This window comes from Astyanax mexicanus, chromosome 12, assembly GCF_023375975.1.
Source record: "Astyanax mexicanus isolate ESR-SI-001 chromosome 12, AstMex3_surface, whole genome shotgun sequence".
NCBI classification, from domain to species: domain Eukaryota; kingdom Metazoa; phylum Chordata; class Actinopteri; order Characiformes; family Acestrorhamphidae; genus Astyanax; species Astyanax mexicanus.
The window spans coordinates 7,804,093-7,819,121 of record NC_064419.1 but is presented as its reverse complement, the minus strand read 5'-3'; the positions used below and the strand labels follow the sequence as shown (position 1 = coordinate 7,819,121).

At 37.9% G+C, this 15,029-nt stretch overlaps 2 protein-coding genes across 2 annotated transcripts; both read right to left on the bottom strand.

The window, feature by feature from the left end:
* Positions 1-6,020: 6,020 nt before the first annotated feature.
* On the bottom strand, positions 6,021-6,595 carry LOC125806134 (protein PRRC2C-like). The gene has a single exon (XM_049486020.1). The coding sequence runs from the start codon at positions 6,510-6,512 to the stop codon at positions 6,021-6,023; it is 492 nt and encodes a 163-aa protein (XP_049341977.1). The 5' UTR covers positions 6,513-6,595.
* Positions 6,596-6,634: 39 nt separating this feature from the next.
* On the bottom strand, positions 6,635-7,272 carry LOC125806085 (protein PRRC2C-like). Its single transcript, XM_049485720.1, has one exon. The coding sequence runs from the start codon at positions 6,886-6,888 to the stop codon at positions 6,646-6,648; it is 243 nt and encodes an 80-aa protein (XP_049341677.1). The 5' UTR covers positions 6,889-7,272; the 3' UTR covers positions 6,635-6,645.
* Positions 7,273-15,029: the final 7,757 nt, after the last annotated feature.

Sequence of the window (15,029 nt, the reverse complement as noted above, 5' to 3'; positions counted from 1 at the left end):
CAGAACCTCCATCCACTGGATCACTCAGATCCCTTCTTTTTCTGAAACCAGGCTTTTTCTCTATACATATTCCAGTTCAGCCTCTTCACTTACCAAACACAAGGCAATAATTCAGATCTGTGTGTGTGTGTGTGTGTGTGTGTGGGAGAGAGGGGGGCGTAGACGGACACAGAGGACAGTGTGAGCAGATTTCAGACAGCAACAGATGGGTTGTTTTGTACGTAACAAAAAGATTCCAATTATCCTCCTCGTTTTAATTACTGGCCTGATCACACACACACACACACACACACACACACACACACATATACACAGCAGAAGGAGGAGGGGAGATGCTTCATAATGCCAGATGGAATTTAAGCCCTATACACACACCCCATACACACACACACACACACCTAGCTCTGTTTCAGCTATGTGTGTGTGTGTGTGTGTTTGATCACATGTGGATTAGAGTGGGGCTCAGTGCTCCAGCTGTTTACCGCTCGGCCACCAGTTGGCCGTCGGTGGTCCAGCTGTTTGGTGGGTAGTGGGAATAAAGCCGGGCCAGTTCACAAAAATAAAATCACCACTGTGGCAAACAGGCACTGCTGCCAGTGTGCATATACAACACACACACACACTCCAGCCATTTATCACTGTTGGGAAACTCATTATTCCACTTCCTTATACCGTAAGGAAATTCATAATAAATGACCTAACTTTAGAATAATATAGTAAAGTTGTAAATCAATTTAACTTAAATTAAAGTTTTTTTATATATAAAATATGCTTTGTTTCTTAAGACATATTTGAGTTAAAAATAAGTTTGCTGAAAGCTTTGTTGTTAAGTTACACAATAATTATTTAAAGTTGTTCATTTAGTATCCAGTATTAATTATTCAGTATCTAATATGGTTTATTCAGTGTTGAATACAAAATTTTTTGGCCTTTACTATAAATTATTCAGTATCCACTATGATTTTTTATGCTACTATAAATTACTCAGTATCCACTATGAATTATTCTGTATCTTCAATTAATTATTCAGTATCTACTTTGAATTATTCAATAACCTGTATGAGTACCCAATATGAGTAATTTATGATCTGTGAATTGTTTGGTATGTACTGTAATTTTTTCAATATATACTACATATGATTTTATATCTTCCATACTTTCAGTAAGTAACTACATTATTCAATGTATAAAGTAAAAAAAAAAACTACTAATTAATGAATATTGCATAAATACTATGAATTATTCCACATCTAGTAGTAACAATTAATATGAATTATTAATTATTATATTAAGCATCTTCAGTACGCACTAGCTAAGGCTGATTTTGGAATTATGTCACCATACAGGACGGACAATTTTTAAGAACAGAAGCTCCAGTGGATCTTCTCTGGAAGCTTTATGTGTGAGGGGTCAGGGAGAACTGAGTGAATGGAACTGTTATTACCCTCCTCAGATTAAATCTCTGTAATCTGATTGGTTGTCAGGATTCATCAGGGCTGTGTGAGTGGTGGTCTGTAGAGGGCGCTGTTGGTCTATCTCTGAATCCAGAGCAGGTCCAGCTGTGGAACAGAGAGAAAACTAAGAACACCAAAAGCACTGAGAAGACTGAGAACACTAAAAAGACAGAGAAGACAAAAAAGACAAAGAACAAAGGAAAGACAGAAAACATAAAACTCTGAGAACACAGAGAACAAAGAACACTCCGAACTATAAGAATATAGATAACTCTAAGAACACTGGTAACTCTTGTTCTTCCTTTCTTGGGGCAGTCCTGATGAGAGCCAGTTTCATCATAACATTCTTTGTCTTTGTCTTTGTGACTGTACTTGAGGATACCTTAGTTCTTAAGTTCTTTAATTGTTTTATATTAACTGGCCTTTATTTCCTAAAGCATTTTTTCTTTACTTAGTTGAGTAGTTCTTGCCATAATATGGATTAAACCATTACTCAAATAGGACTGTTCACTTTAAAATAATTAGCAACCAATATACAGCACAGAGTTACCCAGTGTAAGCGTAGAGTTCAGAGTCCTGCAGTGTAAAATTCTGGGATTGTCTGTGCTGCTGCATACATATATACTGTTCCTCCAGGTTTTGTTAGTAAAGGCAACAGTTTAATACAAAACCATGGCAGCTGAAGGTTTAAAGGGTTCTTCTCTATGATGTAGAATCTCTTGTACTGGATATTATATAAATAAAAGTATTGGGACACCTGATTATTTATAGTTTCTTCCAACTTTAAGGGTTTATCCTGCTTTTGTTGGAGGAACTGTCTCTCACTGTTCAGGAATAGATACAGCAAAATTGAGTGTTAAATTAGCTATTTAAGAGTTTAGATGACATAAAAGTAAGAGTTAAAAGTTACATTTAGAGCTAATTCATCTTCTATGTACCTCATCGGTATTAACACATTTTATCCCACAAGATAAAACAAAACTTAAAATTGGTTATTCAATTTAGTTTAAGTTCGTTTGAATTTATTTTTGTATATTTTCTTAACTTCACCCAAAACTATATACCAGAGTATCTTTTAAACATTATGTAATGTAATGCTATAACATACTATATATGTATAAAATATTTTCTTATCCTATTTAAGCTTTATTTAAAACAAGAGAGACCATCAAAAAATGCCAAAAAAAAAAGCAGTGGTTCTCTCATAACACAATAACTCTTGGGTGGAGACCCTTATCCACCATCCAACCCAACACCAAGAGGGTGAATAATGCTCCACCAGAGGAACCATGGCAACTAAATCCCATTTACCCACAAACACATATAAGAAAAATACACACACATACATACATATAGGGGTTGGACAATGAAACTGAAAAACCTAGTTTTAGACCACTTTAATTTATTGTGGCGATGAACAGTTCAACAGTGGTGGAAACAGGACAGTTCTGGTGCACATTGAATTCTGCCGTGATTTGATCAGCCGTGGTGGTTTTATGTTTTTTTTTGGGACACAATCCGGCTTAGCACCTTGAACATCCCTTTCAGACAGCTTCCTCTTACAGCGTCCACAGTTAATCCTGTTGGATTAACTGATGCGCCAGTGAGACGTGCACCCACAATTTGTCCTCTTTTAAACTCTGGTATGTCACCCATAATGTTGTGTGCATTGAAATATTTGGAGCAAAACTGTGCTCTTACCCTGCTAATTGAACCTTCACACTCTGCTGTTACTGGTGCAAAAATGTGCAGTTAATAAAGATTGGCCACCAGGCTGCTCCAATTTAACCATGAAACCAAGAATCCCACACTAAAATGACAGGTGTTTCAGTTTCATTGTCCAACCCCTGTACATAATAACCCCAAACAAAGAATAATGTGGAATACAGAGCATGCTGCTCCAACACTCTCTTTTCTATTGGCTCTATACCCCTCTAGCCCACGCCTGGCATTAGGCATGGTGCCAGTACATTTGTGAAACATGTGCAGCAGACAGAATTTCTGCGATATGAACAGTAACGGGTTAATGATCTTCAGGTGTGTGACAGTGTGTTCTGTGTGTTTTTACTGAGTGTTTCATTTCCTCTCTCTTGTTCTTTACAAAACCTTTTAAAAAAGTGGTTCTATATGTCACAGATTAACCACGAACATAATTAGAAACATGCTGTGGCTGCGTCCCAAAACTGCACACTCTATACTATATGATACACAAACATACAGCACAGATGCATCTCAAAAAGCTAGAATATCATTGAAAAGTTACTTTCTTTCAGTAATTCAGTTCAAAATGAGAAAATTATATATTATATACAGGGGTTGGACGATGAAACTGAAACACCTGGTTTTAGACCACAATAATTTATTGTTCTGACGGACAGTTCTGGTGGAAATAGGAGAGTTGAGGTGCACATTGAATTCTGCCGTGATTTGATCAGCCGTGGTTTTATGTTTTTTGGATACAATCCGGGTTAGCACCCGAACATCCCTTTCAGACAGCTTCCTCTTACAGCGTCCACAGTTAATCCTGTTGGATGTGGTTGGTCCTTCTTGGTGGTATGCTGACATTACCCTGGATACCGTGGCTCTTGATGCATCACAAAGACTTGCTGTCTTGCTTGTCACAGATGCTCCAGCAAGACGTGCACCAACAATTTGTCCTCTTTTGAACTCTGGTGTGTCACCCATAATGTTGTGTGCATTGCAATATTTTGAGCAAAACTGTGCTCTTACCCTGCTAATTGAACCTTCACACTGTCTTATTGCTCTTATTGGTGCAATAATGTGCAATTAATGAAGATTGGCCACCAGGCTTGTCCAATTTAGCCATGAAACCTCCCACACTAAAATTACAGGTGTTTCAGTTTCACTGTCCAACCCCTGTAGATGTTTTACACACGGAGTGATCTATTTTAAGCGTTTATTTCTTTTATTGTCGATGATTATGGCTTACATAATGAAAATTATGGCTTAGTTAATGAAAACCCCAAAATCAGTGTCTCAGAAAATTAGAATATTATATACGACCAATTAGTGCCTTTGGCAGTGTGGGCAGTGTGTCAAGTCCTGCTGGAAAATAAAATTGTGTTTTCCAGAAACATCAAGTGCTTTTAGCACTTTATGCTTCCCTCTGCTGACAACATTTTTTACGGAGATGCAGATTTCATTTTCCAGCAGGAGTGACACACCAACGTCCTAGCATGCTACGGCTCTGGCTCATCCAACATCACCAGCATGGCACTAGCATGCCAACATTTGGGCCCAGCCATCACTCATCCAACACTGCTAATGCAATGCAACATCGCTAGCATAGCATTAGCTAGCCACTGTCTGGGCTCATTTAATGTAGCACAGTGTTAGCATGCAGCCATCCAACCTCATTGCTATAGTGATAACCAGGCCCTTCCATTTAAAGATTCTTTGGAGCCAAGTATGGTGAGCTAAGCATTCCTCTGCTGTGAAAAAAAGTGGCCATGTGGTTTTGTAGCCCCAAAAATCACATTAAGTGAGTAAATATACATAATTATTTTCCTTTTTTTTGAGAGGGGGTAGGTTGAGGAGGGGTGGTTAATTAGGAGGGGGTTGCGAAATACGAAATATATTTTGAACCATAAAAAGGGGTTGTACTGTGAGAAAGGTTTAGAACCTCTGTTTTACGGCATTGCTCAAGGAACCTTCTAAGGAACCTTCATTTTTAGGGTTCATATGACAACATTTCCGTCCAAACCATGCAGCGTCCTGTATCCTGTATCAGTAACACACACACACACACACACACACACACACACAGCAGTAAACGATCATTACAGTGATGAAATGTGATACACTCGTACCTTCACCCCTGAGTAATAAATCAGTAAATTAAACAGAACACTGTAACCTGGCAACTGATCCAGGAATTGAAGCTGGCTGGGAGACGGGCTTCATGTGGAACTAATTCAGTTTGTAGATTTTGGCCCTGAATCAGTAGGAAAGAATAACTCACCTGCTGCAGCTCCCCGGCTTCCTCTCCATCTCACGCTCCACCTCCACAGCTCACGCTCTAGCTCTCTCTAACTTCTCCATCTCACGCTCTCGCTCACTCTCCAACTTCTTCTCCATCTCACGCTCTCGCTCACTCTCCAACTTCTTCTCCATCTCACGCTCTAGTTTACTCTCTAACTTCTTCTCCATCTCACGCTCTAGTTTACTCTCTAACTTCTCCATCTCACGCTCTAGTTTACTCTCCAACTTCTTCTCCATCTCACGCTCTAGTTTACTCTCTAAGTTCTTCTCCATCTCACGCTCTAGTTTACTCTCCAACTTCTCCGTCTCACGCTCCACCTCCATAGCTCACTCTCCAGCTTCCTCTCCATCTCACGCTCTAGCTCACTCTTTAGCTCTAGCTCACTCTCCAACTTCTCCATCTCACGTTCTAGCTCTCTAGCTTACGCTCTAGCTCACTCTCCAGCTTTTTCTTCATCTCACGCTCTAGCTTACTCTCCAACTTCTCAATCTCATGCTCTAGCTCACTCTCCAACTTCTCAGTCTCATGCTCTAGCTTACTCTCCAACTTCTCCATCTCACGCTCTAGCTCTCTAGCTTACGCTCTAGCTCACTCTCCAGCTTTTTCTTCATCTCACGCTCTAGCTTACTCTCCAACTTCTCAATCTCATGCTCTAGCTCACTCTCCCACTTCTTCTCCATCTCACGCTCTAGCTCACTCTCCAACTTCTCAGTCTCATGCTCTAGCTTACTCTCTAGCTCTAGCTCACTCTCCAACTTCTCCATCTCACGCTCTAGCTCACTCTCCAACTTCCTCTCCATCTCACGCTCTAGCTCACTCTTTAGCTCTAGCTCACTCTCCAACTTCTCCATCTCATGCTCTAGCTCACTCTCCAACTTCTCCATCTCACGCTCTAGCTCTCTACGCTCTAGGTCACTCTCCAGCCTTTTCTCCATCTCATGCTCTAGCTCACTCTCCCACTTCTTCTCCATCTCACGCTCTAGCTCACTCGCCCACTTCTCAATCTCATGCTCTAGCTCACTCTCTAGCTCTAGCTCACTCTCCAACTTCTCCATCTCACGCTCTAACTCTCTAGCTCACGCTCTAGCTCACTCTCCAACTTCTTCTCCATCTCACTCTCTAGCTCACTCTCCAACTTCCTCTCCATCTCACGCTTTAGCTCACTCTCCAACTTCTCCATCTCACGCTCTAACTCTCTAGCTCACGCTCTAGCTCACTCTCCAACTTCTTCTCCATCTCACTCTCTAGCTCACTCTCCAACTTCCTCTCCATCTCACGCTTTAGCTCACTCTCCAACTTCTCCATCTCACGCTCTAGCTCACTCTCCAACTTCCTCTCCATCTCACTCTCTAGCTCACTCTCTAACTTCTTCTCCATCTCACTCTCTAGCTCACTCTCCAACTTCTTCTCCATCTCACGCTCCACCTCCATGCCTAGCTTACTCTCTCTAACTCACTCTCCAACTTCTTCTCCATCTCACGCTCTAGCTCACTCTCCAACTTCCTCTTCATATCACTATCTATCTCACACCCTAGCTTACTCTCTAGTTTACTCTCCAGCTTCTTCTCCATCTTACTCTCAATCTCACTCTCTAGTTTACTCTTCAGCTCATTCCCAAGCATACTCTCCATTTTCTTCTCCAAAGCACTCTCCAGCCCCCTCTCTAACTCACTCTTCACTTTCTTCTCCAGCTCACTTTCTAGCTTACTCTTCAGCTTCTTCTCCAACTCACTCTCTAGCTTAACCACCAACTCACTCTCCAACACACTCTCCAGCTCAATCCCCAGGTTAACCCCCAACTCAATCTCAATCTCACTCTCCAACTATACAGCTCTTTTTCAGGCTTACTTTCCACTTCCCCAGCTCACTTTTTGACTTACTCACTTTCCAACTCACTCTCTAACTCACTCTTCAGCTTACTTTTTTACTCACTTTTACAGCTCAGTCCCCAGCTCAGTCCTTCAGCTGAATCTCTTCTTCAGCTCACTTTTCAGTTTAACCCACAACTTAATTTCCATCTCACTCTCAATCTTTTTCTCCAGTTCCTCAGACTCACTCTTTAGCTTACTTTACAGCGTCTTCTCCAGCTCACTATCCTGCGTTCTCTCCTGCTAACTCACTCTTCAGCTCACTCTCCAAAGCTCTTCTGGTTACTCTCCAGTTTACACTCTAGCTCACGCTCCAGCTTACACCCACACTCACAGTACCAAAAAACATGAAGATTTGTGTTTGAGTTAAGAGCATTCTTGACAAGTTTCCAGTCAAAAAAGAAACTTATAAAAACAAAATTTCATTATACTAAATGGCTGTATGCTGGACCACCAAATAAACTCTGTTGATGGGATTTCTCTTAGCATGGACAATTCTAACCAGACACAACCACTCATGATCATTACCACTGCACGCTGTTTGAGGAATGTTAAATACCCTCTCAACTTCAGAAATAGAGTATCCCATCCGTCTACTGTACATCAATTATCTAGGCTTTGCTCCAACTCTTCATGTACCCTTGCTTTGAAAACACTTGCCAGTGTTTAATCAACTTCACTCACAAGATAATACCTCACAACTTATACAGATGAGGGAGTTCCCAAGTTGTCCCCTGAAATGATGACCTCAGATCTGCTATTGCACCACAGTTTAGGAACAATATATGATTTTAAATGTTTTTCTGAAGAAAAGTCAGATTTTTCTTTGAAAACTCTGGGCTGAGGGACTGAGTCCAGTGATTGCTCCAGTAGTTGGCAAAGAAGACCCCTGTAATGATGTGCACTGGGGGGCATCCGAGCGGAGTGCTCTTAACAAGTCAGGAATCTTCTTCATTTCCTTAAATAGTTGAAGCTCATTAATTTCATGTCCTTGACGTGGTGAGGAAGGAGACCCTCATTTAACTCGTCGTAAGACAAGATAAACCTGTAAAATGATAAATGAGGATGGGTCATGTTGTAGGCCATTCTCAAAACATCTCATTCTAGCATTCTCTACTTTAAAGGCCCTTATTCCCTTTTACTTAATAAAAGTATTTTTGTGTTTGTGTTATGAACACAGTTTAAACTATATGAACAAAAGTAATGAGGCACCTTTTTATTCATTGTTCCTTTTGAAAAAAAAAACAGTTTTTATTGTATAAAGAAGTCTTTCTACTAGTTTTTGGATCAGCATTGCTGTGAGGTTTTGATTGCATTCAGTAACAAGAACAGTTTCGTGAGGTCATACGCTGAACTCATCCAATCTAAAAGGTAATGTATGGAGCTCCATCATTCCAGAGAACTCAATTTTTACACTCAATGTAGCATTCAGTATCCAGTGCAGCAAATTGGTTCCGATACACCAGCTCACAGATGCCTTGTGCTGATCGACATCACCCCAGGAGTGATGAGGGGAAAGAGCGCCATCTCCTGTACCCACCCACCACTGCAATCTCCCGATCTGAAGTTTATTGTTTATCTACTGGCAGTACTTCAACGGACTAGACAAGGTATGTGTGTGCATTTGTACATAATACATTATAATTATTGCTATGATTTATATGATTTTTAAGTATTTGTTATTAGATTTATCATAGGAGCACTTCATATATCTAAATGTGTAGGCTAAAAATAGAAAACAACCAGAGAAAAGAAAGTAAAGTGAACAGACTTTGTGTTTTTGTTTGTTCTTTAGCTTCAGTCTGAACAAGATTTTCAGATGTAGATGGTTGTTTGAGTGTTGATGGTTCTATGTAGAACCATTATTTTAACCATTAACCCTTGAAGAACTTATAAAATAGTTGAATTTACTTAAGTTATTTGAGAAAACTGAAGAAAAAATATTTTTATGTAATGCTTGAGTTAATTAGACTTAAAAAATGAGTTATTATGCCCAAATTGTAAGCTAATTTGATATTTTTATTTTTTGTTACATCAGTTGCTTTGCATAATAATTCTATGTTGAATTCTATGGTCAGGTGAATAAAATAGATTTGTATTTGTCTTCTCTTTGATTTAATTTAAAGTAATATACAGATTTAAAATACTCAAACACTCATAGAACAACACTTCTGTCGTAATTACCATCAGTTTCATGGGTCCCAAAACTGAACCCTGTGGGACTCCACAAGATATGCTAAACTAAACAGCGACCAAATCGTTCACAGGTGTTTCTGCATAACAACCAGTAACTGAAGAGCAAATCTAGGGTTCTAGGGGTTAAAACTCCTGTGTACGATATCAGACAGCGGGGAATCTGTTTGCGTGGTTCTGCTCGGAAACGTTCTGGAATGCTCTCAGGCTCACGCCGCTGGAGGACATCCAGCTTTGTTATACAAGCACAAATTACAGGGTCATGTTTTACAGTCCGCTGCTGGGGTCCATGTTACTGCTTCAGTGGGTCTATCAAACTCGAGCCCAGAACCACGGCATCATTTGCATTTGACCCTGTGCCAAAACAAAACCGAAGATGCAAACACAAGTCTGGACTAATTCCATTGACGTAAATCTGAAACACGTACAAAAAAAATCATAAATAACAACGCAGCAGTGCAAATTTAGTGGTGTTTTCACAGTCAGTGGTCAATCAAGTAGTAAGACTACTATAGATAAGATACAGTATATATTATATATGGGATATATTTTCACCTAGATATACAGAAATATCTTCTATATATAAACTGATGGTCTCCTATAGATAATCTGGTGGTCTCCTATAGTAAATTCGGTGGTCTCCTCTAGATAATCTAGTGGTTTCTTGTAGATAAATTTAGGGTCTACTACAGATCAACTGATAGTCCCCTATAGACTAATTGATGGTCTTCTATAGATAATATCTACCAGTGGTGTGCAGTGAGGCCCTTCTAACCCTTCAGAGAATGGGTGACAATAAGTGCATGTAAATATGATGGTCTCCTATAGATAATATTGTGATATTGCTGTAGATAGACTGGAGGTATTTTATGGATAATCTGGTGGTCTCCTATATATATAATCGGATGGTCTCTTATAGATAATTTTATGATCTCTAATAGATAAACTGATGGTCTCATAGTTAATTAGGAGGTTGTCAAAAAGATAAACTGGAAGTTTTCTTTCTATAGATAAACTATAGATAATCTGGTGGTCTCCTATAGATAAATTGATCTTTACTCTATAGATAAACTGGAGGTCTCTTATAGATAAACTTATTTTCTCTCTACAGATAAACAGGAGGTCTCCTATAGATACATTAATAATCTCCTATACATAAACTGATGGTCTCCTAAAGATACTTTGATCTTCTCCTATAGAAAATTCTATTATCTCCTATAGATTAACTGATGGTCTAATATAGATAATCTAGTCTCCTGTAGATATATTTAAGGTATCCTATGGATAAAATAGAGGTCTTCTTTCTATAGATAATCTTGTGGTCTCCTGTAGATAAACTAGAGGTCTTCTTTAGATAATCTGGTGGTCTCCTATAGAAAATCTGATGTTCTACTATAAATAAAATAATGGTCTCCTATAGGTAATCGAATGATCTTCCATAGGTAATCTGGTGGTCTCCTATAAATAATCTAATGGTCTTCCATAGATAAACTGGTGCTCTCCTATAGGTAATCGAATGATCTTCCATAGATAAACTGAAGGTCTCCTATAGATAATCTGGTGGTCACCTATAGATACTATGATGGTCTTCTATAAAAAATCTAGTCCTATAGATAAATGTTCTCCTATGTTGTAAAAACAAGCAGGTGGTCATAATGTTATGCTTGATAGACCTAGGTTTATATATATATATATTTTTTTTTTGTTGTTGTAAAAAACAAACATTTTAACAACTTTTATAGAACTTTACTAACTCCAACATATTCAGCTGTGACCAGTGGGGTTAAAGAGGTTAATTAACTGGTGGCTTTATAAAGAGCGATTTTATAAATATACCAGCAAATTGGAAACTTATTCCTTAGTTTGAGACACACACACACACACACACACACACACACCCTCAGCTGTCCCTGTAGTGCCACACACTCGCAGATGTTGCTGAGTGGAATGGTTGTTTGCCAGTGTGTAGTTTCAGACCCCATCTGTCCACACTGACACCTGAATCTGCTGCACATCAGCTGTTAAACTGTATGGAGGCGTTTGACTGACAGCTCTAAACTCCAGCCACCTGCTCAAAACCCCGCCTACATAGTTTCCCTCAATATATAAAATCACAATACATACATTTACAGTGTTATTAACATAGAATTGCCTCTCAATATAATTGAAAAGTAATTCAGTTTAAATTGTATAACTTATATATTATATATGTAGATATATTACAAACAGAGTGATCTATTTTAAGGATTTATTCATTTTATTGTTGATGATTATGGCTTAGAGCCAATGAAAACCAGAAAATTTGAATTTTACATAAGACCAATTGGTACTTTTGGCAGTGTGGGCAGTGTGCCCTGCTGGAAAATGAAATCCACAGCAGAGGGAAGCATAAAGTGCTGTATGATTTTGTGGGAAAACATTGAGATACTGATTTTTGGGGTTTTAATTGGCTGTAAGCCATAAACATAAATCATTAACAATAAAAAAAAAAAGTTTAAAATAGATCACTCTGTGTGTAATACATCTATATAATATATGAGTTTTACATTTTTAACTGAATTACTGAAATAAAGTAACTTTACAATGATATTAATTTTTTTCAGATGTACCTGTATATTCACTCTAATTTACAATGAATATAAAAAAAGGTTCTCTGATTTTGCTATTTATAGGTTTATGTTTGAGTAAAATTAACATTATTTTTTATTCTATAAACTACGGACAACATTTCTCCCAAATTCTAAATAAAAATTCTAAATTGTCATTTAGAGCATTTATTTTTATATTTGCAGAAAATGAGAAATGTCTGAAATAAAAAAAGATGCAGATCTTTTTACAAGTTTTATAAAGTTTTAGGAGTTCAGAAATCAATATTTGGTGGAATAACCCTGGTTTTTAATTACAGTTTTCATGCATCTTGGCACGTTCTCCTCCATCAGTCTTACACACTGCTTTTGGATAACTTTATGCCACTCCTCGTGCAAAAATTCACGCAGTTCATGGTGTCTTATTTTTTTTTAAAAGAGCTGTATATTCAACCTCCTCAGTGTATATCACAATACCAACATTTACAGTTATTGACCCTTTACTCACTAAGATTTCTCCTAGTGAGGAGTTTTATCTGTCTTATTTTGGGTTTATATTGTCTGCAATTAAATTAAAGTCAGTGTAAATGTCAGGAGCATTTTTGTAATTAAAAACTGGTAAACTACCCCACTAACAGAGCACATTTTTTTCACTTTTTTAGATGAATGGGAATCGATTAATGTGTTATCATTGCAATATGTAACTTGTAAACCACTGCACACACACACCCACACATGTACACAGTACGTGATTGATGGGTAAAATGACAGTACCCCTCCCCCCCACTGTAATATCCCTGCAGGTTGGCAGGCCGGTCCAAACCGGTGCTGTGTTGTCGGGACTGGACGTCTACCAAGAGCCAAATAAAGGCATAATTACATTTACATTCAGCGAGGTCGAGGCCAAGCGGTGCGGGGGCCGCAGTTATTGCGATAAGGGGGGGAATAACACTGCTGATTTGATTTGTACATGTGCTCATGATTATGACTGTAGCAGTTATGGGGAATGTTCTGGCTCGGGTTCTGGTGTTGTAAACAGAGCCGGGGAAACATCTGATTTGTACATTTGCGCTATAAAGCAGGTTTTTTTACGCTCAGTAATCTGTATATGAGGAGTGAGGAACGGGAGCTGAGGCCATGGATACGGTTTGTTGTGTGTATGTGAGCGATGCTATTGCTAATGCAGTTAATATATTATTAATAGGGGTGGGTATCGTCACTAATTCCCCAGTTCGATCAGATTCGTTCAGAATCACAAGGTCGCGATTTGATTCAAAATCGATTTTTTCAGTTACAATAAAAATTGTAGTTAAATATGAAATGTTTTAATTATACAAGAAAAATTCAAACTTCCATTATTAAAATATTAGTGTTTATATTATAAAGACTTAACACAACAGTTACATTATTCTTTTAATATTATTTAATGTAGCTTAGTTAATCCTTTTTAACAACACTGTATGAATGTATATAAAACAAAAACATAACATGCTTCATAAACTTCTTATTTATTTGCGAATAAAAGTGTGATATTTACCCATACCCACTAGTTCAGATGTGATATATAATAAGCACAGTGATAATAAAAACACAACAAGCGAAATTAATAAAGTAAAGAGAGAAAACTTTATTAAATTCAAAGAAAAAAACAGCCGTTCTTACCGGAGTTCAGCTCCCTGTTTTAAGAGCCTCTTCCTCGCCAGGTAATCACATTCATCCCTGGGGACAAAATAATCTGTATTAGTAACAGAGCATCATAGAGAACACCATCATAATTCCACTATTTACACATTGAATCACTCAGCTACAGATTAATCTACAGTTTTTTTTCCGTCTAATAGTTAAACCTGTTACACTGAGCGAAGTTTAGCGTTTAAGGCTAGTAAACCCAGCTAAAGGGGGATTAGCTTCCCTGGTGATTTGGCTAAACCGCTAAGCTAACATTGGATTCAGCCAGTCAGGTCTCACTTTAAATAAAATACAGGTAAAAAACAACACTTAAGACAACTTAAAACAGAGTTAAATGTTCTAGTTAAGTTAGATAAACACAGCTAGCAGTGAGTGGAAATACAGAAGAGAATTACTTACATTTTTACAGAAACTCCCCGCAGTGCGACTCCTCTGCTGCAGCTCACTCCAGCCAGAGGGCGGTGTGTGAGAGGATGGTCTCTAACGATCATATCGGGTTTATGTGAACCGATATGGGATCATTCATATGAAGATCAATTTAAATCAAAGAATCAAATTTTTAAAACACATCCCTATATAATAACCATTCCTCACCTCTGACCAGGTGTCTTACCTGTTACACTGAGCAAAGTTTTTTATCGTTTAAGGCTAGTAAAACCCGGCTAAAGGGGGATTAGCTTCCCCGGTGATTTGGCTAAACCGCTAAGCTAACGGTGGATTCAGCCAGTCATTTATTGTGTGTGTATATATATATATATATGATTTCTATAAACAACAGTAATTATCACATCTGCTCTACTGGTTTCTAGAGTTTTTACTGAACTGGGAAAATCTGCTTTTAGCTGGAATTCACTTCAGAAAACTCTAAAACTAAATCATTTTTAACTTTCAGTTTCTACACACCTTCAAACAGCCTGTAACTGCTTTAGTTACATTTTCTTCTACCTTTTATTTATTTTATTCATTTTGTCTTTTTATTTATCTAATTTCTAAATTCTGTTTAACCTTTTAATTTTTTTCACTTATTGTATTTATTTGATTCTTTTCCTCTGTTTTACTTTTGGCCATTTACCTTTTTATTTCATTTATTTTGTCCTTTCATTTATTCTTTCTTCTTTTTTACCTTTAATTTTAATCTCTTAATCTTTTTTACTACTACTTTTTTACTGCTGCTTCTTCATTTAGTCCTCTATTTTAGTCCACTGTGTGGACTTAAGAATCTAAAATTGAGTTATTT